The sequence below is a fragment of the Callithrix jacchus genome, chromosome 11, assembly GCF_049354715.1.
Source record: "Callithrix jacchus isolate 240 chromosome 11, calJac240_pri, whole genome shotgun sequence".
NCBI lineage: Eukaryota > Metazoa > Chordata > Mammalia > Primates > Cebidae > Callithrix > Callithrix jacchus.
In genome coordinates this window covers 118,391,781-118,415,524 of record NC_133512.1, presented here as the reverse complement: position 1 = coordinate 118,415,524, position 23,744 = coordinate 118,391,781, and the positions used below count along the sequence as shown (strand labels likewise).

General features: G+C 47.5%; 2 protein-coding genes and 1 non-coding gene across 20 annotated transcripts in view; 2 read left to right on the top strand and 1 right to left on the bottom strand.

The window, feature by feature from the left end:
• Positions 1-140: 140 nt before the first annotated feature.
• Positions 141-23,744, bottom strand: OPN1SW (opsin 1, short wave sensitive). 5 transcript variants are annotated; one of them, XM_035254795.3, is made up of 6 exons: positions 23,599-23,744; positions 4,101-4,310; positions 3,648-3,816; positions 3,149-3,314; positions 2,317-2,556; positions 141-1,294 (listed from the first exon to the last, which is right to left on the bottom strand). In XM_035254795.3, the coding sequence occupies exons 2-6, from the start codon at positions 4,291-4,293 to the stop codon at positions 1,175-1,177; spliced, it is 888 nt and encodes a 295-aa protein (XP_035110686.1). In that variant the 5' UTR covers positions 4,294-4,310; positions 23,599-23,744; the 3' UTR covers positions 141-1,174. The 5 variants fall into 5 exon arrangements, with proteins under 5 accessions (XP_035110686.1, XP_035110685.1, XP_078199944.1 ...); XM_035254794.3 differs by lacking the exon at positions 23,599-23,744 and adding an exon at positions 22,728-22,936; XM_078343818.1 differs by lacking the exon at positions 23,599-23,744 and adding an exon at positions 22,777-22,936.
• On the top strand, positions 13,760-13,831 carry TRNAP-AGG (transfer RNA proline (anticodon AGG)). The gene has a single exon. It is a non-coding gene; the product is annotated as a tRNA-Pro (tRNA).
• CCDC136 (coiled-coil domain containing 136) overlaps positions 22,486-23,744 on the top strand; it is a 31,069-nt gene continuing 29,810 nt past the window's right edge. For 12 of the 14 annotated variants that reach the window (XR_013524279.1, XR_004728223.3, XR_004728222.3 and 9 more), the window contains exons 1-2: positions 22,486-22,584; positions 23,385-23,492. Coding sequence is in view for 8 of the 14 variants with exons in the window: in XM_035254792.3 (XP_035110683.1) it covers positions 22,527-22,584; positions 23,385-23,492 (166 nt within the window). In the remaining 6 variants the exon portion in view is untranslated. Of the gene's footprint in view, positions 22,793-23,384; positions 23,493-23,744 lie in introns of all 14 variants that reach the window. The other 2 variants (XR_004728225.3, XM_078343817.1) reach the window with 1 other exon arrangement.

Here is a 23,744-nt window from a genome sequence, read left to right as displayed (position 1 = left end):
AATGGTTATTTTCTCCGTATTTTCTGGCATCCTTCTCACCACAGCCACAACCCTTTCTTACTTCCCTTAGGCTGTATAACTGGAGAGACCAGCTGCTCATTATATAATTATCTGATACCAAGCACAAGCGATTCTGAATGTACACACACGTTTACCTTGATTTTTATTTCAAAAAGGTTCTTTTTTGGGGGCCTGGAGGGAGAGTAGAGCATAAGGTAAAACAATTTTGTTTAACATTTTTGTACTGTTTACAAATGGTATTAAGATATGCAAATTCATTTTGAGAACCCCAAGAGCATTAAAACAGTTTAGTAAATACACAGTTTAAGACAAATATAAAGGTCTACGGGGAAGAAGCCTCTGGAATAATTTGTGCTTGCTCAGGGGCTTGTGGACACGGCTGTTCCTGCCAAAGCTGTAGCAGTTACCCAGAAGTTCTTTTAAACTCTTGGAGCCACTAAGGTTTTTTTTTTCTTTTTTTCTTTTTTTGAGATAGTCTTGCTCTGTGTCGCCAGGTTGGAGTGCAGTGGCGCGATCTCAGCTCACCAAAACCTCCAACTCCCTGGTTCAAGCGATTCTCCTGCTTCAGCCTCCCGAGTAGCTGGGATTACAGGCATGTGCCACTACACCCAGCTAATTTTTTATTTTTAGTAGAGACTGGGTTTCACTCTGTTGGCCAGGATGGTCTTGGTCTCCTGACCTCATGATCTGCCTGCCTCAGCCTCCCAAAGTTGTCTCTCCCATTTCTAAGGTGTTTTCTTAAGTTTGTTCTAGTTCAGCATACATCATCTCAGAATGGATCCGCAACAGGAAAAAAAAAATAGTTTCTAAAAAGGAAAGTATCCATACACTGAAAACTTAAAGCCATATTCCTTTATAGTTGCCTCGTATGTAGAAATCAGTTCCCCAAGTGCTGTGAATGGTGCCATGTAGGAGTAGAAACTGATAATTGTTGAAATGGCCTTTCGGTGGTCTGAAATAGACCCAGTGGAAACAGTAGCTTTGTAGGCAAGAAGGGAATAGAAAGAAAATGAAAAATTGACTCCCCAAACTGCCATCACTCCTTACCACCTTTTTTGTGGTTTTAGTAGTTTGGTTTCTGATGGAGACAATAGAAACTTACTTAAACGTAAAATTTAATTCTAGTTGCTGCAAACAGGCCGATATTGGGTCCTCAGTTGGGGCCAACTTGGCTAGACGAGACAGTAGAAACTTCTGTTTTCTGGGAGCTGCTTATGTCGGATTCGTCTGTCATGGCCTTCCCACACACCATCTCCATGATGCAAGCTCGGAACTGGAGAGAAAGGCACATTGGAGATAACCTTGGCAGACAAGGAAGTATGGGGAAAAAAAACCCCCCATTCTCTGTATCATCAAAGGCTTATAGGATGCTTTGTGCCCAGAATGTCCTTAGGCCTTAGGTGGTTTCGAATATACTTTCCCCATCCTGAAAACTAGCTAGACTCCTGGTCTACAATAATCCTAAATGTCCTGGTCAGGTCTGAGACCTCACTGTTGTTAAACTTCATAAACCATCCTGCTTCATAAAAGCGCTGTCATCAGAGGCCCCTTCATAACTAGCAGGTGCTTCCAGCTGGAAAGGACTGCCAATTCTGTTCTCTCCTGGGAGGTTTCAAAAGTAGTTTCATCTCCCTCTGGAATTGCCAAAACACCACCGTCTGAAAGTAGGGTTCTTGCCACTTAGGGTTTGGGGTTTATTAGCTCGGATTTTAGATAGGGGATAGGAAATACCCCGATACCTTCAGAGGATAAGATATGTTAGAGATTTATGCATGTGGTGTGATTTCTGTGCTTCACACATGCTCGTGCAAGCTAAAAGTTGTCAGGGAAATGATGAAGAACTCATTAAATGCAAGGACTGGCAATTCAGAGGAATTTGAGTTTTACTTTTATTTATGTTTCGGGATACATGTGCAGGTTTGTTACACAGGTAAACGTGCCATGGTGGTTTGCTGCACGAATTTTTCAATAAAACGTTTTCACTCACCCTGTTCTGTGGAGCAACTTCATTTTCATGACTCAAGTTCTTTCCTCCCAGGGTTCTATTTTCTGGTCTTGATAACTGTGCCTTCCTCCCTGTGCTTACCAAGGGCTTCCCAACCTACTTGGGGTTTCTGTGGCTTCCCTTGTCTACTCCCAGAAACCCGAATTGGGTTGATGGTGCTCCGAGTTAAAAGTCAATGGTAAAAAATAAATAGATAAACAAACAAACAAACAAACAAATAAATAAAAAGTCAATGGTGAGAAAAGAGCCCAGGTCTTCTGGACCATAGCAATGTGAATAGAAAGCTTTACCTGCTTATTCATGAAGCTGTAGATGATGGGATTGTAGATGCAAGAACTCTTGGAGAAGAACGCAGGAATGGTGACAAGCCGTAAGTCTAGCCCATGGTTACGGTTATTGACCATGTACATGGCCAGGGCTGCGTAGGGCACGTAGCAGACACAGAAGGATCCTACCATCACAACCACCATGCGGCTCACCTCCCGTTCAGCCTTCTGGGTTGTAGCTGACTCCTGCTGCTGAGCTGCAACCTGGGGTGGAGTACGGAGAGCATCACATCCCTCTTCTTCCTGGCCCTCAACTCCCAGATCTCTAGATTTTTTTTTTTTTTTTTAGACAGTCTTGTTCTGTTGCCCAGGCTGGAGTGCAGTGGTGCGATCTGGGTTCACTGGACCTCCGCTTCCCAGGTTCAAGTGATTCTCCTGCCTCAGCCTCCTGAGTAGCTGGGATTACAAGTGTCTGCCACCATGCCCAGCTAATTTGCGTTTTCAGTAGAGACTGGGTTTCACCATATAGGCCAGGTTGGTCTCGGACTACTGACCTCAGGTGATCCGCTCGCCTCGGCCTCCTAAAGTGCTGGGATTACAGGTGTGAACCACTGCACGCAGCCTCTGGACGATTTTCTGTGGGATGGGGGAGGGGGCATCCACTCTGATTGTCTCTTTTCTGTCGCGTCTCCTGGCTTAGTACCTTTCTATCTCCATCATTCTCCCTTCCACTGCTTTGCTGCTTTTAGATACCCTCTCTGGCTACGGACGTTTCCAGTCATCTTACGTACCAGAGCACTCTCTTCTCATGTGGAGCCCCGAACCCATTCCTCCCTGACTCTCAAATGCCACTCACAGCTTTCAGGGCCCTCAGCAGCTGAGCATAGGAGAAGCAGATGAGGGCGAGAGGCACGATGAAGCAGAAGATGAAGAGGAACCACGTATAGTACTCGCTACGATATTTGGTGCCCACGGTGTACCAGTCAGGACCACATGAACACTGCAGACCCTCAGCGATGTACCTGCAAAGGACCAAACAGTTGCTCACTGGGCTCTCCCCAAGAGTTAGTGCAGTGGGAGCTGAGAGGCCTGGATTGTGTTCTCCACTTAGAACCCAGAGAATGCCCAAAGACTTCAAGTGGGGGGGCAGGGGCTCTGTCCTGACTGAGAGAAGCTACAGCAATTCCAACTGCAGAGTAAACATTAGCACTTGTCTCCCACTGCCCTTTCGCCTCATGTATTGCAACTCTTTAAAAGGTAGAGGTCAAAGACTGAGTGGTTATACCCAAGCTCTCTTTCCACCCACATCAACCTGAGCTCCTAGTTAAGTCAGCACCACTGCCCTGCACTCTCACCGGCTCCAGCCAAAGAAGGGTGGGATGGAGACGCCAATACCAATGGTCCAGGTAGTCAGGACCACCATCAGTGCGTGCTTGGAGCTGAAGCGGAAGTTGCCGAAGGGCTTACAGATGACAATGTAGCGCTCAAAGGCCAGGAAGGCCAGTGACCAGCCTGTCACCAGACCTGTGGCGAAATGTGAGGATAATGGGATAGACAGACCCCCCCACCCAGCCCGGGGGCAGAGTGGCATACAGATTGGGTAGAGCAAGCACAGGGAGACAGAGGGCTGGACTGACGTTGGAGTGAAGACTCAAACATCCTGTTTTGGCCAAACTTCTAGTCTGGGTTGCTTTGTATCCCAGTATTTTAAAAAGCACCAGACTCATTTTGCCAAGACTCCTCTTTAGGGACCCCCTCTAATGGAGTAGCAACCTTTGCCTTCCCCTAATCCCTTTCCCCTGCAATACCTGCTACAGTGCCCAGGAAGCCCTCCAGAGCACAAACATGGCGGCCAAAGACGAAGTATCCATGACAGCTGGCGACGAATACAGGGAAGACGGAGAAGATGCAAAGAAGGAAGCCTCCCACAGACACGTTGACCAGAACGTAGTTGAGGGGATGCCGCAACTTTTTGTAGCGCACTGTGGCCACCAGCACCATGGTATTCAGTGGTAACCCTATAAGGAAGACAATGCCCATGAAAGCTGCCTGGAGGTAGTAGGCCCAGGAAGGGGCAATGTGGGGGTACTGAGGCCCATCCCACGGCCCCACCGAGGAGATGTTCTTGAACAGATAAAACTCCTCTTCCTCTGACATCTTGCTCATGGATACCCCACACCCCTCTGAGTCCTCTTATAGATGATCCACCCCACAAAACCCCTCCTCTAAAAACACTTGGGCTCTGTGAATGATGAACACTAATCCTAAACCTTCTAAGGACAAAGTTTGGGATTAGAAATCCCTAAACCACTGCCGGCTTTTTGTGGTCCCAAAGCCGATTGTGTTCTTCAGAGGATAAAAGATTGGGCTCAAATAATCTGGATATGCAATGTTGGGTGCTGGGATGAACAGAAGTGAACTCCCTGAGGTCTGGGAGGTGCTAGCCCATGTTCATTGAAGATGCTTCCACGTTTTTGCTGTTCTTTTACAATGGGGCTATAGAAAGGGCACTCCTCTGATTTTGGCTTCCGGCACAACTGTGTGAAGTTTTCCTCACCTCATCTGCCTGTTTGTGGAAGGTGCCCATTTTAAATCTCCTGAGAGGCTGGGAAGCAGCCTCGGGCTGCAGGAAGGGGCTGGGAGTGGGGAGTGCCCTGGAAGCAGGTCAGTAAACAGCCTTTATGGAATAGGACATAGGCAACTTGACAATGCCTAGAAATCTAGGGCATCCCTGAGCCACGCTGCCTCTATTTCTTTGTGTTGAATTTACTCAAAGAGTGTACCTTTCCTGCTCAGACCTCCAGCCAGGGAGGTGAGTCTGCTCACTGTCCTCACACCATGTTCATGCCTACCCCTGCCCTTAGCTCAGCAGCAAGTCGCCACAGTCTTCCTCCTGTCTGTTCATCGAAGTCTTACCTAGCCCTCACAGCCTACCTCGCAAAGACCTCTTCTTTGCAGCACCCCGCCGACCAGTGACACCAACTCTGCTCTAAGCTCCACCTGCACTTGTACTCAGTACTACACTTTAGGCTTTGTGAATGAATCTTCTCCACCTCAGCAGATCATAAACCTATAGATGAGTTAAAAGTGACACACTAGGTATAAACAAGTTAAAAGTGAAAGGATGGCCCAGTAATGGCAGAATAGTTTATTAGATGAATGCCCCCTTAGGCAAAAAATTTATAAACTGGGCACAAGAAGAAAAAAACTTTTTGAAAGCACCTAAAATATCCAAAGCAGGCAGAAACTGAAAGGAACTCAACTCTTCAATGAAAAGAACCATCTATGTTGATTTTTTTTTTTCCTGAGTGTACTCTCAAGTATAAATGGCACAAGATAGCTAGAACTTGAGCAGAAAGCCCCAGCCTTTTTTGGCTTGAAGAGTCAGAGGACCGAGGACAGTTTGGGACTCCGGAGCAGCTGAAGGTGGAGTTCCTGGAATGAAGGAAGCCACAGAAGGTGAAGCCTTTAAATCTGCATATAAACTCCCCTCAAATAATAGGCTGACTGCTAAGCTGTGGATGGAGGAATTTCCAAGGAGCCCAGCAAAAGGCAACCACCGGAGGTCTGAAACAGCTAAACAAATGTCTACTGTTACCCACTGTAGCAGAGAAAGAGTTTGAATTTGAATCCCAAGTCAGAGGGTCTGGGTAAACACATAGGGCTTTCCACTTAAAAATCCTAAAAGGCTGGCAGGGCGCGGTGGCTCACGCCAGTAATCCCAGCACTTTCGGAGACCGAGGAGAGTGGATCATGAGGTCAAGAGATTGAGACCATCCTGTCCAACGTGGTGAAATCCCATCTTTACTACAAGTACAAAAAATTAGCTGGGCATGGTGGTGCCTGCCTGTAGTCCCAGCTACTCGAAAGGCTGAGGCAGGAGAATTGCTTGAAACTGGAAAACGGAAGTTGCAGTGAGCCGGGGTCGTGCCCCTGCACTCCAGCCTGGTGATAGAGCGAAACTGTCTCCAAAAAAAAAAGAAAAGAAAAGAAAATCCTAAAGGCCACACCATAGAGCTAAAATCTATATCCCAGGACTAAATATTTATTCTGAGACTAAGGGCAAAACCAAAGCTGACTCATACTAGCAAAGGATAAAACCAAGCCTCAGCAAGGTGACCAACTAGTAAGTTAGCTGCCTATTATAACAAAAATCCACACTTCCCAATGGACAATAACCCAGTTTACTATCTAGAATGTCTGATATACAATGACAAATTAAAAGGCATGTGAAAGAAAAAAAACCCCACAGGAAAATGTGATGTATAGCTAAAAGAAAAAGCAGTCAATAGAAACAAAACCTGAGATGACCCAGAAGTTGGCACCAGCAGAAAAAAACTTTAAACAATGATATAAATATAGTCAAGGACTGAAAAGAAAAAGTGATCATCATGACTTAATGGATCTCAAGAATGGGAAAAATAAAAATAAGCAAATGGAAATTCCAGAACTGAAAAGTACAATATGTCCAATAGAAAATTCACTGGAGCCGGGTGCCATGGCTCACGCCTATAATCCCAGCACTTTGGGAGGCCAAGGTGGGTGGATCATGAGGTCAAGAGATTGAGACCATCCTGGTCAACAAGATGAAACCCCTTCTCTACTAAAAATACAAAAATTAGCTGGGCATGGTGGTGCATGCCTATAGTCCCAGCTACTTGGGAGGCTGAGGCAGGAGAATTGCTTGAACCCAGAAGGCGGAGGTTGCGGTGAGCCGAGATCATGCCATTGCACTCCAGTCTGGGTAACAACAGCAAAACTGTGTCTCAAAAAAGAAAGAAAGAAAGAAAATTCACTGGATGGCTTAACAGCAGATTGGATGGCAAAGGAAAGGATCTGTGAACTTACAAATAGATCAATAACAAAAAGATATCTGGAAAATCTCCCAAACACTTATAAATAAGCAATATACATCTAAATACCCTGTGAGTCAAAAGAGAAATCATAAGGAAAATTTGAAAGAATTTGAATTGAATGACAGTAAAAATATATAAATATTAGAAATTGAGGGAAGCAGCTAAAGCAGTACTTAGAGAAAAATTTATAGCTTTAAGTATTTATACTAGAAAATAAATGTTTAAAATTTAAACTTTACCATAAGAAGCTGAAACAGTGAATTAAATCTAAAATAAATAGAGAGGGGGAGATACTAAAAAGCAGAGCAGAAAACAATGAAATTAAAAATGAATAAAGAATGGAGAAAAATCAATGAAACCTGAAGCAAAACCACATAGCTCTCTCCTGTCTCCAGCACGGTGGCTCACGCCTGTAATCCCAGCACTTTGGGAGGCAAAGACAGGTGGATCACCTGAGATCAGGAGGTCACCAACCCGGACAACACGGTGAAATCCCATCTCTACCAAAAAATACAAAAATTAGCCAAGTGTGGTGGTGGGCGCCTGTAATGCCAACTACTTGGGAGGCTGAGGTGGAAGAATCACTTGAACCCAGGAGGTAGAGGTTGCAGTGAGCCGAGATGGTGCCACTGCATTCCAACATGGGCAACAGAGCAAGACTCCATCTCAAAAAGAAAAGAACAGATAAGAAAAAAAGCCAGGCACAGTGGCTCACCCCTGAAATCCCAGCACTTTGGGAGGCTGTAGTGGGTGGATTACAAGGTCAAGAGATGAAGACCATCCTGGCCCACACGATGAAACCCCATCTCTACTAAAAAATACAAAAATCAGCTGGGCATGGTGCCTTTAGTCCCAATTACTCCGGAGGCTGAGACAGGAGAATCACCTGAACCCGGGAGGCAGCGGTTACAGTGAGCCGAGATCATGCCACTGCACTCCAGCCTGGCGACAGAGCAAGACTCCATCTCAAATAAATAAATAAATAAAATATAAAAACTGAAGGCATTCTAGGTGCATTTAGTGTATACAATGCTCTTCCCAGGCTGAAAGTGCCCTTATTAATTTAGAACATGTTCATACGCTAAGGCTTTACAGAAGATCACATGAGCTACACTTAGACCAGGGTTTCTCAACATTGGCACTATTGACATCGCAGATAATTATTTGTCGTGGGGGCTGTCCTGTGCATCATAGGATGTTTAATAGCATCCCTCTCCTCTAGATGCCAAAATCAACACTACCAGCCCAGTCATGATAACCAGAAATGTCTCCAGACATTGCCAAATGCCTACTGAGACAAACCCTTCCCTCCTCACTCCCCTCCCCTCCAGCTAAAATCTAACCTTTGATTCAGATTTAGACTTACAAATGCCCAGAACCCAATGAAATACAATCAAGTGAAAATTTGTTTTTCTATTTGTTCTGATTGTCCAGAAAAAAGGAAAGTCCTACCAAAGTGGATATTTTCTGAATAGTTTCAAGAGGCTGCCTTCCCTCCTTCCTTCTTTCCTTCCTTCCTTCCTTCTTTCCTCCCTCCCTCCCTCCTTTCTTTCCTTCCTTTCTTCCTTCCTCCCTCCTTCCTTTCTTCCTTTCCTTTCCTTTCCTTTCCTTTCTTCCTCCCTCCCTTTCTCTCTCTCTGTCTCTCTTTCGAGACAGAGTCTTGCTCTGGAGTGCCATGGCACGATCTCAGCTCACTGCAACCTCTGCCTCCCAGGTTCAAGCACTTCTCCTGCCTCAGCTTCCTGGGATTACAGGCACGTGCCACCATGCCCAGCTAACTTTTTGTGTTTTTAGTAGAAATGGGATTTTGCCATGTTGGTCAGGGTGGTCTTGAACTCCTGACCTTGTGATTTCTCCACCTCAGCCTCCCAAAGTGCTGGGATTATAGGAATGAGCCACCACGCCTGCCTGCCTTCTTTCTCTTTCTCTCTCTCTCTCTTTCTTTTTCTTCCTTCCTTCCCTACCTTCCTTTCTTCATTTCCTTTCTCTTTCTTGTTTTCTTTCTTTCTCTTTCTCTTTTTCCCTCCCTCCCTACCCCCTCCCTCCCCTTTCCTTCCTTCCTTTCTCTTTCCTTTCTCATTTCTCTTTCCCTTCTTCCTTCCTTTCTTTTCTCTTTTTCTCTTTCTTCCTTTCCTTTCTTTCCTTCTGTTTCTTCCTCGCTTTTTTTCTTTCCTTTCTTACTCCTTCCTTCCTTTTTTCTTTCCTTCCTTCCTTCCCTCCCTCTCTTCCTCTCTCTCTCTCTTCCCTCCCTCCCTCTCCCTTCCCTCCCTCCCTCCCTCCCACCCTCCCTCCCTCCTTCCTTCCTTCCTTCCTTCCTTCCTTCCTTCCTTCCTTCCTTCCTTCCTTCCTTCCTTCCTGACAGAATCTCACTATGTTACCCAGGCTGGTCTTCAACTTCTAATCTCAAGTGATCCTCCCTCCTCAGCCTCCTGGGCTGGGATTGCAGGTGTGAACCATTGCACCCAGCCAGAGGTTTAAATTTTCTACTACCCGTAGAAGTTTATTTATACTCCTTCCTTTTCTTAAAACAGTTTAAGAGAGGCTTGTAAGAATATACAGGATAAAATGAGAAATCATGAATCGAATGTAGAAGCAGAAGAAAGAGAAACAACAGTGGGGAGTGGAAGAGTGAGGAATTACGTTGCCATCTGAGCACCCTGTGAACTCGGTACCGATGGGCCACGCATTCAGCCCATGCTCTCTGGCAGCCACTCATTTACATAATCGTCCTGAGAGAAAACGCAAACCAACGTTCTTGGGGTTATGACAGATGAGAATGCCTCCCTGGGGACTTCACAAAGGAGACATTGCTGTGAGATAATGAACAATGTCCTCCACAACATCTTTGAGTAGACAGGATGACCAGTTGCACAGGACTGGGTCTAGTACTGAGGCCTGAGTATGGACTCAACGCGGCACAAAGCACAATTTAGAACTGTACTTAAACCAGACCAGTAGTCCAAATACTGCTGAGCTGCACTGATCCAGAGGAAATTTTGGCTCTCTGGAGGCTTAAAATGCATTTCTCCCTATCCTACTTATTGTTTCTATTTAGTTTTTAATAATTTAATTTGTTTTGAATGGAGTGTGTGTGTGTGTGTGTGTGTGTGTGTGTATGTATATATATATATGCCTAAAGCTCAAAATTCAAAAAGTACCAAAGACTATACAGGCCAGGGATGGTAGCTCACACCTGTAATCCCAGCACTTTGGGAGGCTGATGCAGGTGGATCACTTGAGGTCAGTAGTTCAAAACCAGCCTGGCCAACATGGCAAAGACCCATCTCCCCTAAAAATACAAAAAGTAGCCAGGCGTGGTGGCCGGTGCCTATAATCCCAGCTATTCAGGAGGCTGAGGCACAAGAATCACTTGAACCCAGCAGAGGTGGCAGTGAACTGAGATCGTGCCACTGCACTCCAGCTTGGTCAACAGAGCAAGACACTCCTTCTCAAAAAAAGAAAAAAAAAAAAAAGAATATGGCCAGGTGCAGTGACTCACGCCTGTAATCCCAGCACTCTGGGAGGCCGAGGCAGGCAGATCACCTGAGGTCAGGAGTTCAACACCAGTCTGGCCAACATGGTGAAACCCGTCTCTACTAAAAATACAAAAATTAGCCCTGTGTGATGGCACATGCCTGTGATCCCAGCTGCCGAGAGACTAAGGCAGGAGAATTGCTTGAGCCCAGGAGACAGAGGTCACAGTGAGCCGAGATCACACCACTGCACTCCAGCCTGGGCAACACAGTGAGACTAAAAAAAAAAAAAAACAAAAAGAAAAATATTCAGCAAAAAGAAGTTTCTTTCATACCTAGCCTCCCACTACTCAGTTACTCTTCTCAGAGTTAACCAGTGTTAGCTTTTTTCTGTTTTTGATATGTAGGAGGTGACAGTGAGCTTGAGATGATGTGTGTGACAATGTTGTCTGTTAAATACTGACCCATAAGACTCCCAGACAAGGAATAAGGGACCAGCTGGCATGCTCTTGTGAAAATGAGGACTCAGGATCTGCCTAACAGCCATCCTCACACCTAGGAGGAGAGTGAAGAAGCTTCTGGAGGGAGAGCCATGGTTCTCCCTAGAGAATTCCACCTGTGGCTCCTTAAATGCAGAAACAAAGAGCAATTGAGGGCCTGAAGTCCTACTGCAAGGATGAAGGCTGCAGTGATTTTAGCCTAGAAGTTAGTTTAAAGTAGGTGCCAGTGGATTTCCACCAGGGCCACGCTCCTCTCCACTCACTCCACCATCTAGGAGGCTTTTGGAAGCATACAGGGTATTTCATGGCTATCACAATAGTGAAGAAGGAATTACTGGTATTCAATGAACAGGATGTAGCTCCAGATCAGCCACACAAAGAAGAATGATCCTGCCCCAAATTCCAACAGCACCTCCAGGGGAAGCACTGGCTAGGACCCAATGCTGGTCTCAGGCCTGAAACATTTTCAGCAAAGGCCCCCTAGGAGCCCTAGCTTTGAGCAACATCACTCTCTGGCACACTCACCAAGAGGAACCATTTAGGGAATGTGTGCTGAGGTAATGGAAGGACATGTTGCGTGCGCTTTTATTTATAAGTCAGTTTAAAGCTGGGGAACATCGACCCAAAAAAAGTCTCTTTGGTTTGAGGATAGATGAGCTGTTGCCTTCCTCTCTGGCCATGATTAGTTAGCAGAGCCAGTTATCTGGTTCAGACACTTCGATGGAAATAATACAACTTTATGCCCTGAGTACAAAAGAATGATGGCCAATGTATTCTCCAAAGTGAGGGCCATTCTTCCCACCTATCCAAAGGAGGGATTGGTTCAGTAGGAATCCTGCTTGAAAGGATGGAGTATGGGCTGGGGACGGCGGCTCGCGCCTGTAATCCTAGCTACTTGGGAGGCTGAGGTGAGAGAATCGCTTGAACCCAGAAGGTGGAGGTTTTAGTGAGCTGAGATCGTGCCACTGCTCTCCACCCTGGGTGACAGTGAGATTCTGTCTCAAAAAAACAAGCAAACAAAAAAGGACGGAGTGTGGAAGATTTCTCCGGGGTTACCATTTCTACTTCAAGCCAAGTGGTGAGGACTCACTTGCCAATCTGTTGCCACTAGTGACTTTTTGTGTACACTCCTAGGATTTTCTTTCTTTCATTCATTCCACAGACATGTGCTAAGTGACGACTATGATAACAGTTGTGCTATGAAGATTAGTGGGATTAATCTGGTAAAGTGCTCACACAAGACTGGGCACACCGAAATGCCTGGGAGCCGTCTGTCTTGTCAACAGTACTGCCAAGGCACAGGGGACACCCAAAGACCGAGAAAACAGGTCTCAGCCCACGTGGAGCTCTCAGCTCGTGGAACACGTCCCCACTGGCAGTAAGCAAGAATCCAGGGTGTGATGGATGTGTACAGGGACAGTGGAAGCACAAAAGACAGCCCCACCAAGCACACCGGGGTCTCCTACAAGACCCCAGTTTCTGAGGTTCGATCACCCACCTCACTGCTTTTGGGAACCTCCCAGCCTAGGCCACCCAGAGGCTGTCATCAGCTCCTTCCTGGGCAGCTTTCCTGGGTAGGCTACGGTAGGGGAGGGAGTGTGGGTATTGACAGGATATATTCCCCATTTCTGGTTTTTTAGAAAGTCTGGGTAGCTGTGTGTACTGCATTTAAAACAGGCTTCGGATTCAGATAAATGTGAATAAGCTGAATTTAGGCAAATTTAAGCATTCAGATAAGTATGAAGTATAAGCTGAATCCAGGCAAGTTGTTTATCTTACAGTGAGGCAACACTGCTCTGATAAGGTTGCTGTAAGGTTAAATAAGGTCTGTAAAGCACAGAGTACACTGCCTGGCCCACAGCAAGCATTAAATGGCAGCTTTCCTACTGTGAATTTCTCCCCTGCCTCATGTTGCCATCATAACCCATTTCCTTTGTACAGCACTTTACAGTTTGCAAGGTGCTTTCACATACATTGTCTCACCCTGCAAGGAAGACAGGGTAGGTGTCTCACCCTGCAAGGAAGACAGGGTAGGTGTCTCACCCTGCAAGGAAGACAGGGTAGGTGTCTCACCCTGCAAGGAAGACAGGTAGGTAGTTGGGAAAAGTAATTTCCCAACCAGCAGATGAAGAAATTGTGTAATTTAACAAACGTCACCTAGTCAAGAGCGAGCTGGGACAATCTTCTGGATCTTCACCCAGGAATCTAATGGGCTTGGAGATGCTTTTCTGCTGGTCTGATCATGAAGTAAGAAAGAAGAGTAGCTCTGAATTGAGTGCAAGAGATCCCAGATGGGCTCACCAGCCCTAGGATGCCAGGAAAGTGGTGGTTGCTGGAGCTTGGCTTCTTCCCAGCAGCACCTCTGTGAACTCTGTGGGGAGTCCTCGTGGGGTAACTGGCAGGTCATGGGAAAAATAGACCCTGCCCAGAAGCCCAGGCAGGGGAGTATCTGTGTGGCTCCACAACAAGTTAGGGAGGAGCAGGAGCAAACCCGGGAGCAAGGCCTGCTGGAGCGCAGTGGCCTGGGCCAGGAGCCAGCCTGGAAGTGGGAGGAGAGAGTTCTAAGAACTGCAAACTGCTGCTGTGGCTGCTGCTGATGTGGCAGGGAGAGCACATCTGGCAAGGGGCAAATGCCAGTGGCTCGTTGGTCTAGGGGTATGATTCTCGCTTAGGGTGCGAGAGGTCCCGGGTTCAAATCCCGGACGAGCCCTACTTTTTCTGTCCCTTCTTCCCTGCCACATACACATACACTGCCTGCCTCTTCCTTGTTGGAAGCAAAGAGATGATGGCCTTGTGGTGTGTGGCTAAAAGACCCTGAGGACAAGGTGGCAGTCAGTCCCCCCACTCCCCCGTTAGCCATGACCTGTTTGTACCGCATTGTTTCCACTGGGGCCAAATTGAGCAGGAGAGGACTGGCAGAGCATCTGGCTGGGCTGCATTTTATTTGGCAGAAAGACAGCCTGTCAGAGAGATCAGGACAAGGCTAGAGCTGAAGGTCAGTATCAGGCAAGTTCTCAACGTAAACCCAAGCTGTGAAATGCACTGGACTCAAAGTCCAAAAGCTAGGATGACAGTTACAGTTCTGAGTCTCGAAACTTATTTCTCAGACTTGTTAGGAGGATGAAATCAGAAACTGTGATGCACCCTAGAGATGTAGGGATTGTTAAGAATCGTATTAAAGATAAAGAAAGGCTGGGCATGGTAGCTCATGCCTGTAATCCCAGCACTTTGGGAGGCCAAGGCAGGTGGATCACCTGAGGTTGAGAGATCGAGACCAGCCTGACCAACACGGAAAAACACCATCGCTACTAAAAATACAAAATTAGCTGGGTATATTTTGTATTTGTGGTGCATGCCTGTAATATCAGCTACTCAAGAGGCCGAGGCAGAAGAATCACTTGAACCCGGGAGGCAGAGGTTGTGGTGAGCTGAGATAACGCCATTGCACTCCAGCCGGGGCAACAAGAGCAAAACTCCATCTCAAAAAAAAAAAAAAAAAAGTAAAGATAAAGAGGATCTAAAGGAAGAACTTCAGACAACACGAAAGACTGGACTAAGGTAGCTATCCCATCATCCAGTGCCCTCAAACACACACAGGGATGTTGGATAAAACAGAATTCAAAAATTAAAATATGGACATCCCAACTTTTTTTATAGAGGAAATTCTCAGCCACCAGGATTAAAGGAATGTAAAAACCAAAAAAAAAAAAAAGGAGATGTCACAATGGCCCATGGTGGATGTCACCCACAGATAAGACAGTCACTCAAGATCTGGAGCTGTGTCTCACAGTGCTTCCAATTGTAGGATATGTGGCCTCACCTACCAGAGGCAAGGAGCTAAAGCCAAACCGAACTTAACTCCCTGCATAAAGCTCAGAATATCAAAGTTTCATCTTGTCCGTGGAAAGAAGATGAAAGGCTGAGCAGAGTGACTCACACCTGTAATCTCAACATTTTGGGAGGCTGAGGTGGGGGGATCACTTGAGCCCAGGAGTTTGAGACCAGCCTGGGCAACACAGCAAGACCCCTTCTCTATAAAAAATAAATTAAAAAAATTAGCCAGGTGTGGTGGTGCACACCTGTAGTCCCAGCTACTTCGGAGGCTGAGGTGGGAGGATTGCTTGAGCCTGGGAGGTCAAGGCTGCAATGAGCCATGATCACATCACTGCATTCCAGCCTTGGCAACAGAGCCAGACCCTGTCTCTGAAAAGAAAGAAAAAGAAAAGAAAAGAGGATGAAAAACAGTATCCACCAGTCCAAGGAAGCAGAGAAAAGGAGTGGAAATACAAATCAATCCTGAGAAATTGAAGTCCCAAGTCTGACCAAGTGCTTGTATTATAATCTGGATTTATGTTTTCATGGTGCTGAATCCAAGTGAGAAATTAAATATAAAACTGGTTTATGACCCTCGAAATCTTTAGGAATTCCACACAGCCACACATAAGCAAGAAAGAGTTCTATAAGACTGTCTTCATATAACCAGGTTGTATAGGACTCTCATCAAACCAACCAACCAGCCAACCCATCAAACTTAGAAAAACCCAAAAAAGAAGAGATCACAATAAAAATTATAAACTTGTATAATATAAAATATTACAAACTTTCCCTACTTTTTTTTCTCCAGACTGAGAGATACAGGTGGTACCTTTTTTTTTTTTTCCTTGGAGATGGAGTCTCATTCTGTCACCCAGGCTGGAGTGCAGTGGCACAATCTTGGCTCACTGCAACCTCCACCTCCTGGTTTAAAATGATTCTCCTGCCTCAGCCTCCCAAGTAGCTGGGATTATAGGTGCCCACCTCTATGCCCTGCTAATTTTTGTGTTTTTAGTAGAGATGAGGTTTCACCATGTTGACCAGGCTGGTCTCAAACTTCTGACCTCAGGTGATCTGCCCACCTCGGCCTCCCAAAGTGCTAGGATTACAGGCCTGAGCCACTGCACCTGACTGATACAGAGTCCTTTAAGTGCTCTGTGACCTAGCCAGCTGAAACGTTTTCCCCTGTAGGTTTGAACCCAAATTAGAGCCTGGAACATTCACAGGCACTGATAAAGGTGTTTAGGTTGTTGCTGAAAACACTGAAAGACTGACCATGTTGCTAAACATAGAGAAGCTAGCCCTGTCCCAGCCAAATTCCTAAAACCCTCATGTAAACTTCATAACCCAGCTCCTTCATCGTGGACACACCTAGGTAGAACATCTCTTGTCCTGCTCTCTGCCTTGAGGATTCATGGCAACTCACTTTGTATGTACATTCCCCTAATAAATGCTTCGAACAAATCCCCTGATGCTTACTGCTGGTGTCTTTGGAATCCCAACCAGCCCCATTTGAGCACAGTTTGGGGCACTCACTTGTGGAGTTGCTGCTTTTGGGGTGATTCTAGCCACAGGTTCAGCTAAGAAGAAACAAAACTAGACAAGGAAGCAATTCATAATAAGAAAGGGTTGGTGGACACAACAGGAGAGCACTCCAAGAACTACACGTGATAGAACAACAGGAAAAGCGTTATATAATAAATATATGTAGTAGAAGTATTAAAGGCAAGAAAATAAACCATAAGGAGAAAAAAACCAAACACAACATGAAGAAATGAAAGACATAATCATTGAAATTAAAGACTCTTAGCACTGGAAATTTATACTTAATAAAAAAGAAGACATTAAAGACTTGGTGATGCATTAAACAGTAGATTATTAGACTCAGGCAAAGAGAGAATAAGTGAATTGGAAAAGAGAGCTGATGAAGCTGATGAAATCATTCAAAATACGAAAAAGTAGGAAAGTGATAAGATAGAATATATGAAAGAATAGCTAAAAAGCATAAGGGAAAGAATGAGACAGACTAATATATATCTAATAGGAGTTCCTGAATGTAACTCAGAGAATGGGGAAAACATAATATTCCAATAGATAATGGTTGAGAATTTTAATGGAAGAAAGACACAGTCCTCAGGTTGAAGAGTCCTGAGCTCTTAAACATACTGTGGTGAAACTACAGAATATTGAAAAAAGAGAGGTTTTTTGTTTGTTTGTTTTGAGACAGGGTCTTACTCTGTTGTCCAGGCTGGAGTGCAGTGCTATGATCATTGCTCACTGCAGCCTCAAACTCCTAGGCCCAAGCAATCCTTCCATCTCAGCCTCCCAAGTAGGTAGAACTACAGGTATGTGCCATCATGCCAACTAATTATTTATTTTGAGATGGGGTCTCGCTCTGTCACCCAGGCTGGAGTTATTTTTTATTTTTATAGAGACAGAGTCTTGCCATGTCACCCAGGCTGATCTCAAACTCCTGGGCTTAAGCCATCTTCCCAAGGCACTAGAATTATAGGCATGAGCCTCCACACCTGAGAAAAATCTTAAAACAACCAGAAAGAAAAATGCCTGTTTGCCTACAAAGATAAAAATTGAATTTGCAGCTCACTTCTAGCAACCGGAGATTGATTTTGGGGGTGGGGTGGGGGAGAAAGGATAGAAATCAAAAGATTATAGAAAGGACATTTTTTTTGGCAAGGTACTATGGCTCACACCTGTAAACCTAGCACTTTGGGAGGCCAAGGTGAGAGGATCATCTGAGATCAGGAGTTTGAGACCAGCTTGGCCAACATGATGAAACCCCATCTCGACTAAAAATACAAAAATTAGCCAGTTGTAGGGGCACCAAACTGTAATCTCAGCTACTCGGGAGGCTGAGACTGAAGAATCCTTGAAGAATCCTTGAGACAGAGGTGGCAGTGAGCTGAGATCACGCCACTGCACTCCAGTCTGGGGCAACAGAACAAGGCTCCTTCTCAAAAAACAAAAAAAATTAAAAAAAGAAAGGCCGGGCGCGGTGGCTCAAGCCTGTAATCCCAGCACTTTGGGAGGCCGAGGCAGGTGGATCACGAGGTCAAGAGATCGAGACCATCCTGGTCAACATGGTGAAACCCCGTCTCTACTAAAAATACAAAAAATCAGCTGGGCATGGTGGCGTGTGCCTTTAATCCCAGCTACTCAGGAGGCTGAGGTGGGAGAATTGCCTGAACCCAGGAGGCGGAGGTTGCGGTGAGCCGAGATCGTGCCATTGCACTCCAGCCTGGGTAACGAGAGTGAAACTCCGTCTCAAAAAAAAAAGAGAGAGAGCAGATTTATTTTTTTTTAATGACAGAAAAGAACTTTGTCACTTATTAGCAGCAAAAGATTATAGGGGAAATTATCTTCAAAAGGCTAAGAGAAAACAACTGTCGCCTAGAATTTGATGCCTACTAAATTTCCATCAAAAGGGCATGAAATAAAGACATTTTAAAACACTAACTGGGAATGCTAATCCCTCAAAGACTTACACTAAAATACCACAAAAGGGTATCTTTTATTTATTTATTTATTTATTTTTGAGACGGAGTTTTGCTCTTGTTACCGAGGCTGGAGGGCAATGGCGCGATCTCGGCTCACCGCAACGAGGGTATATTTTATAAGAGGGAAACTGAAATAAGAAGGAATGGTGAACAACAACAAAAAAAAAAAAAAAAAAAAAGAAGGAATGGTGAACAAAGAAATTTATAAATATGTTAGTAGATCTAAGCGAGGATTGAGACAGATCATGATGATAAAAACGGTGCTGGTGGTGATAGTGGTGCTGATGATGCTTACAGGGGTTAGAAAGAAGGGGAAACTAAAATACTACATAGAAATATGGGAGGTGGTGGGGAAAGGAGAACAGAGTTAACATGTTCTAAGCTCTTTCTATTATTCAGAAAAAAGTATGGTGATACTGATTCACTTCAGAAAGAAGGTTTAGAAATCTATAAAGAGGTAATCACTAACAGAGTAGAAATAGGATGTATAACTTCCAAATCGGGGGGCCAGGGGACAAATAAATAAAGCCACGGTTAGTGGTGTTTAAATTGGTCTAACTACATTATAGAGCAATTTGGCAACGGCTAATGAAGTTTAAGATCCACCTACTCTATGACCCAGAAATTCCACTTCTAGGTATCCATCCTAGGAGAATGTATGAAATTGTCAAGTGCAACATTGTTTTTAACATGGAAAACTGGGAATAGTTGCTTGCATTGCCAATTAGAAGAAGAACGGTTAAATAAATTGCAGTGTATTCAAGCAATGAAACAGTATTCAGTAGTTACAATTCATAAACTGGAGCTATATGAAACAATATGGATAAATGGGGGGAGAACAAAAGAGTTTGCAGAAGAATGAGTACAATGGGGGTGGGTGGGAAAAAAGAATGAGTACAATGTACCACTATTTAGATAAATTTCTAAAACACACAATTTGCAATTATGTATTGCTCGTAGATACATTCATAAAAGGTAAAACATACATACTGGTAAGTCTGGAAAACATAGAGGGGTTCCTCGAATCAAATGTGGCAAGATCTGAATGGTTGTTGGATTTCAGTTCTGTGCTCATGGTTATTTGTTAGGTTATTTTCTGTACTATACTTTTCTGCATGTTTCGAATACTCATTTTTTTTTCTTTTAAATGAAAGGATCTAGGCATTTAGAAATAAGGGTAAAGGGGGATAAATGGCTACATCAGTTCTCAAAGAGGATGATCTCCTGGGATGGGCTTAGGAAAGAGGTTGAGCCCTGAGTCCAGGGATTACAGGGATTAATTCAGATCATCTCCCTAGGCTGATCACCTGGCTGACATGCCCACCACTCCTGGCCCCTCAGAGATGCATTTCTGGACCACAGCCTACCTCCCTCATATCTCTTAAGCTCTTTTCTCCCGCCCTTAACTACCCGCCTCCACGTTCAACCCAGTACTGGTCTGGCCAGGGTTTGGCTCCTGAAAATAGACTGGCTCAGGTCCCCCTTGAATGTTCTCCCAAATCAAAGGTGAATGATGACCTGCATGCCAGGGAGCCAGGGAGAGATTAGTCCTAATACTCAGGATCAGAGCTCCCTGAGGAGAGCTTGAACCCTAGATGTCACCATCAACAACTTCCCTGCTGTGCCTCCCTCCATTCACCAAGAGGTCAGCAGTCAAGGCCAACTGCTAACCTGACCCTGCTGGCCGAGGCAGAACCAGGAGCTGCGCTGCACAGAAAGAACAGCGAGTGAGCTTCCAGAATCAGTCTGTCAGCTCCCAGAGCTCTGCATCCCACAAGGCCCCAGTGCAGCTCCCTTCTCCCATTCCTGAGTCCCCAAATCTGGACTCTGGTTCCCAAATCTGGACAGTAAAGCATCTACAGAAGGGGTCTGTGTGGGTGTGTTCAACTTTCCCCACAACTGAGTCACCTTGGCCACAGGATCTGAGGTACAATCCTGTCCTCTGGAAAGCAAAGGAAACATCCTTGATCTCTGCTCATCATCTTTCCGTTGAGATAATGAGAGAGACAGTGGAAGAAAAATGGAGCAAGGAGGGATGAGGTGGGGAGGGAGAGAGACTTACAGGCAACATGATCATTAACAGGCAACATTAACAACACAAATATGAAATCATGTTAAATGATAAGACAGGGCATTAACTGGGTAGCTGGGAGATAGACCTTTAACTCATTTATGCTGTGTCAGAAACTCGGTCCGATGCTGGAGATACAAAGATAACTAAGATCCGCCTAAACTTCAAGAAACTGAGCAGAGCCCGGACAACCCCAAGGGCCTGGTGCTGTCACAGAGAGACAGATAGGGGCCAGCACCACAGGGGCACCTAGCAGGGCAGGGATGGGGTGCCAGTCAGGGAAGGCCACCTGGAGGTGACCCTCAGCTGAGGGCTGAAGGAAAGGAGGGGAGTCCAGACAAAAAAGGGCTTCCTTCCCGTGGAACAGGGATGGCTTGTGGACTTGGAAGCCTGTGGGGTGTCAGAAGCGTCTGAACCACAGCAACTCCATCTTGAATAGGAGCTGGGTAAAATGAGTCTGAGACCTACTGGGCTGCATTCCCAGACGTTTAAGGAGTTCTAAGGCACAGGATGAGGCAGGAGGTCAGCACAAGACGCAGGTCATAAAGACCTTGCTAATACAACAGCTTGCAGTAAGGAAGCCAGCCAAAGCCCACTAGAACCAATATGGCGATGAGAGTGACCTCTGGTCGTCCTCACTGCCATACTCCTACGCGCGCCACGACAGTTTACAAATGTCATGGCAACATCAGAAAGTTACCCTACATTGTCTAAAAGGGGGAGTCATGGACAATCCACTCCTTGTTTAGCATATCATCAAGACATAGCCATAAAAATGGGCAACCCACCATTCTTTATTATTTTACTTTCCTAATAAACTTGCTTTCACTTTATTCTATGGACTCGCCCTGAATTCTCGATTGCTCGAGATCCAGGAACCCTCTCTCTCTGTCGGGATCCGGACCCCTTTCTGGCAGCTGGGGGAACGCAGACAATCCTAGCCCTCGACCTGGGAATGGATGTGCAAGAGAGGGGATCCGCGTGTGTCCCCGGCTTAGGAATCTCCCAGACGTTTCCTGGATGTTCTGGGAAGCCCCTGTTCCCAACTGTACCCACTTTGATCCTTGCTGAGACCTGCCGGGGTGTGAGAACTGCCTCTTAGAGAGCCGGCACCCACCCAGCAGGCATTCCTTGAATAAAGCAATGGTTAAGACGCGAAATAAGCCGCCTGGGCTTCCAAATCTCACTTCCAGAGAATGACCATCAGTCGTGCCCACTTCGAGTGGGCGACAGTGGGGGCGTGGCTCGCAGCCCACCAGGTGTGGGACCGGAAGGGAAGGCAGAACGGAGGAGGGGGGGGTCTTCGGGCCCTGAGGCTTGGTGGGGCCATCGGAGGGCCCCTCCTAAGAGGGTCTCTGGCCCTGGCTGGGGGGAGGAGGGTGCGCGGAAAGCGGAGAGGTCAGGGCCCTGCGTTAGCCCATCTCTCCGGCCCCCAAGCTGCCAAGGGGCCCCCGGGCGGGGCTGGGAGGGACCTGAGGCCGGAGTCCGCGCCGGCTGCCAGGTGGGGGCGCCGGCCGGGTGGGGGAGGAAGGGGCGCACGTGTCCGCGCGTTTGGAGGAAACAGTCCCACCTTGCCCTTTGCCGTCCCCATTGCTGAGCATGACCGGGCCCTGACACCTGGTGCGGAAGGTCCCCGCGTACAGCAGACCCCGCGGGACCCGCCGCCAGAACCAGGAGATCTCACCCCTCCCTCTTGGGACAGCCTGAAGCCTGAGAGCTCCCGACGCTGTCCCGGCCCGGCGGCCCCCGGCGCTCCCTCGGGGAGAGCCTTGGGAGGTATCTGGGGTCGCGCTCACCCTCCCGCGCCGCCCCAGCACCCACTCGGAGCTCCTGGGTGCTGGGAGGGCTTCCGGGCGGCGGCGGGCAGCGGGGGGCGGTGTCAGGAGGCCCGGCCAGGCCCCGCCCCCTCGCCCGCCCTCCCTCCTCCCTGCGCACCCGGCTCCCGGTCCCCGGGCTCGCGGCTGCGGCTTCTGCTCTGGGAAGCTGCCGCGGCGGCGGGAGCGGTCATGGAGGCGGGCGCCGGAACCAGCGCGGGAGCCGCGGGCTGGAGCTGCCAGGGCCCAGGTCAGAGCCGCCCGTCCCTCACCTCTCCACCGCCCCTCCTTTCTTTCCTCCATCCCTCCTCCCTCCAGACCCCCAGGTGCTCCCGGACTCCGCGGCTCCCTCTTCTCCGCCCGAAGCCTTCCTCCCTCCATCCTGGCCTCCACCTGGGCCCGGTCTCCATCTTTCCGGCCTGGGGCTGGGGCTTCTGCGCACCGGCCGCATCCTGCCTGTAGGTCCCTCCCCAGCTCATCTCTCCACTCAAGCCCGACGGTGCTTCCAGTACTCGGGGCTCCAGACCCCGCACCCCCTGCAGCCCCGGAGGCTCCAGAGCGCTGGGCGAGGGTGGGGTGGGCGAGGTCCAGTAAGAGAATACGAGGGGAGGGGAGGGGAGGGGAGCGGCCGCAGCCCTATCCCTTCACGCACGCCCCCCACTCCTCCCTCCCTCCCTCCCTCTCTCCCTCTCTCCCTCTCTTTGTAGGCCGCCTCACCCTTTCAGCCTCTTTTCACTGGCTCCCGCCCTCTTTCAGTCTTTCCTCTCTCCTCCCTGTCCCCCGGGGCTAAATACACACACCCCCTCTTTCTGTCTGTGCAAGCAAGGGGGGCCTGGAACCAGGAGTGTCTGAGGCGGTTGGGCGGCAGGGCTGGGGTCCCCGCAGGCAGAGCGTGAGACGTAGCCGAGAGAGGGGAGACGTAGAGCCGGCAGAGTGAGTCAGGCACCTCCACTGGGATTCCAGATCCCAGGGCTCCGAGGGGCTGGAAGCCATGCCTCCCTCTTTCCTCTGCACCCCAGCCCTCAGCACCTCCTTTCGCCCTGCTCTCAGGACCCACAGTGACCACTCTAGGCTCCTATGAGGCTTCGGAGGGCTGTGAGAGGAAGAAGGGCCAACGCTGGGGGTCCCTGGAACGACGGGGGATGCAAGCTATGGAGGGTGAGTTTTCCCAAAAGGCTTCTTTCTTCCCCTTCCCCTCCTCCGTTAATCCCCTTCCCTCTCTTCCCTTTGACCCTCAGGCCTCTGAGCCAGGACACAGCCCTACCTTCAGTTCGTCTTAGCCCCTCCTCCTGCAACTCAGAGCTCCAGCCCTTCCCAGGGTTCAGACTTCGACAGAAGTTCAGAGTGCACCCCTTTGGGACCCCAATCACTCAGCTAACCAGGTTGTGTGTCCCGAGGGAGCTGCCAGAC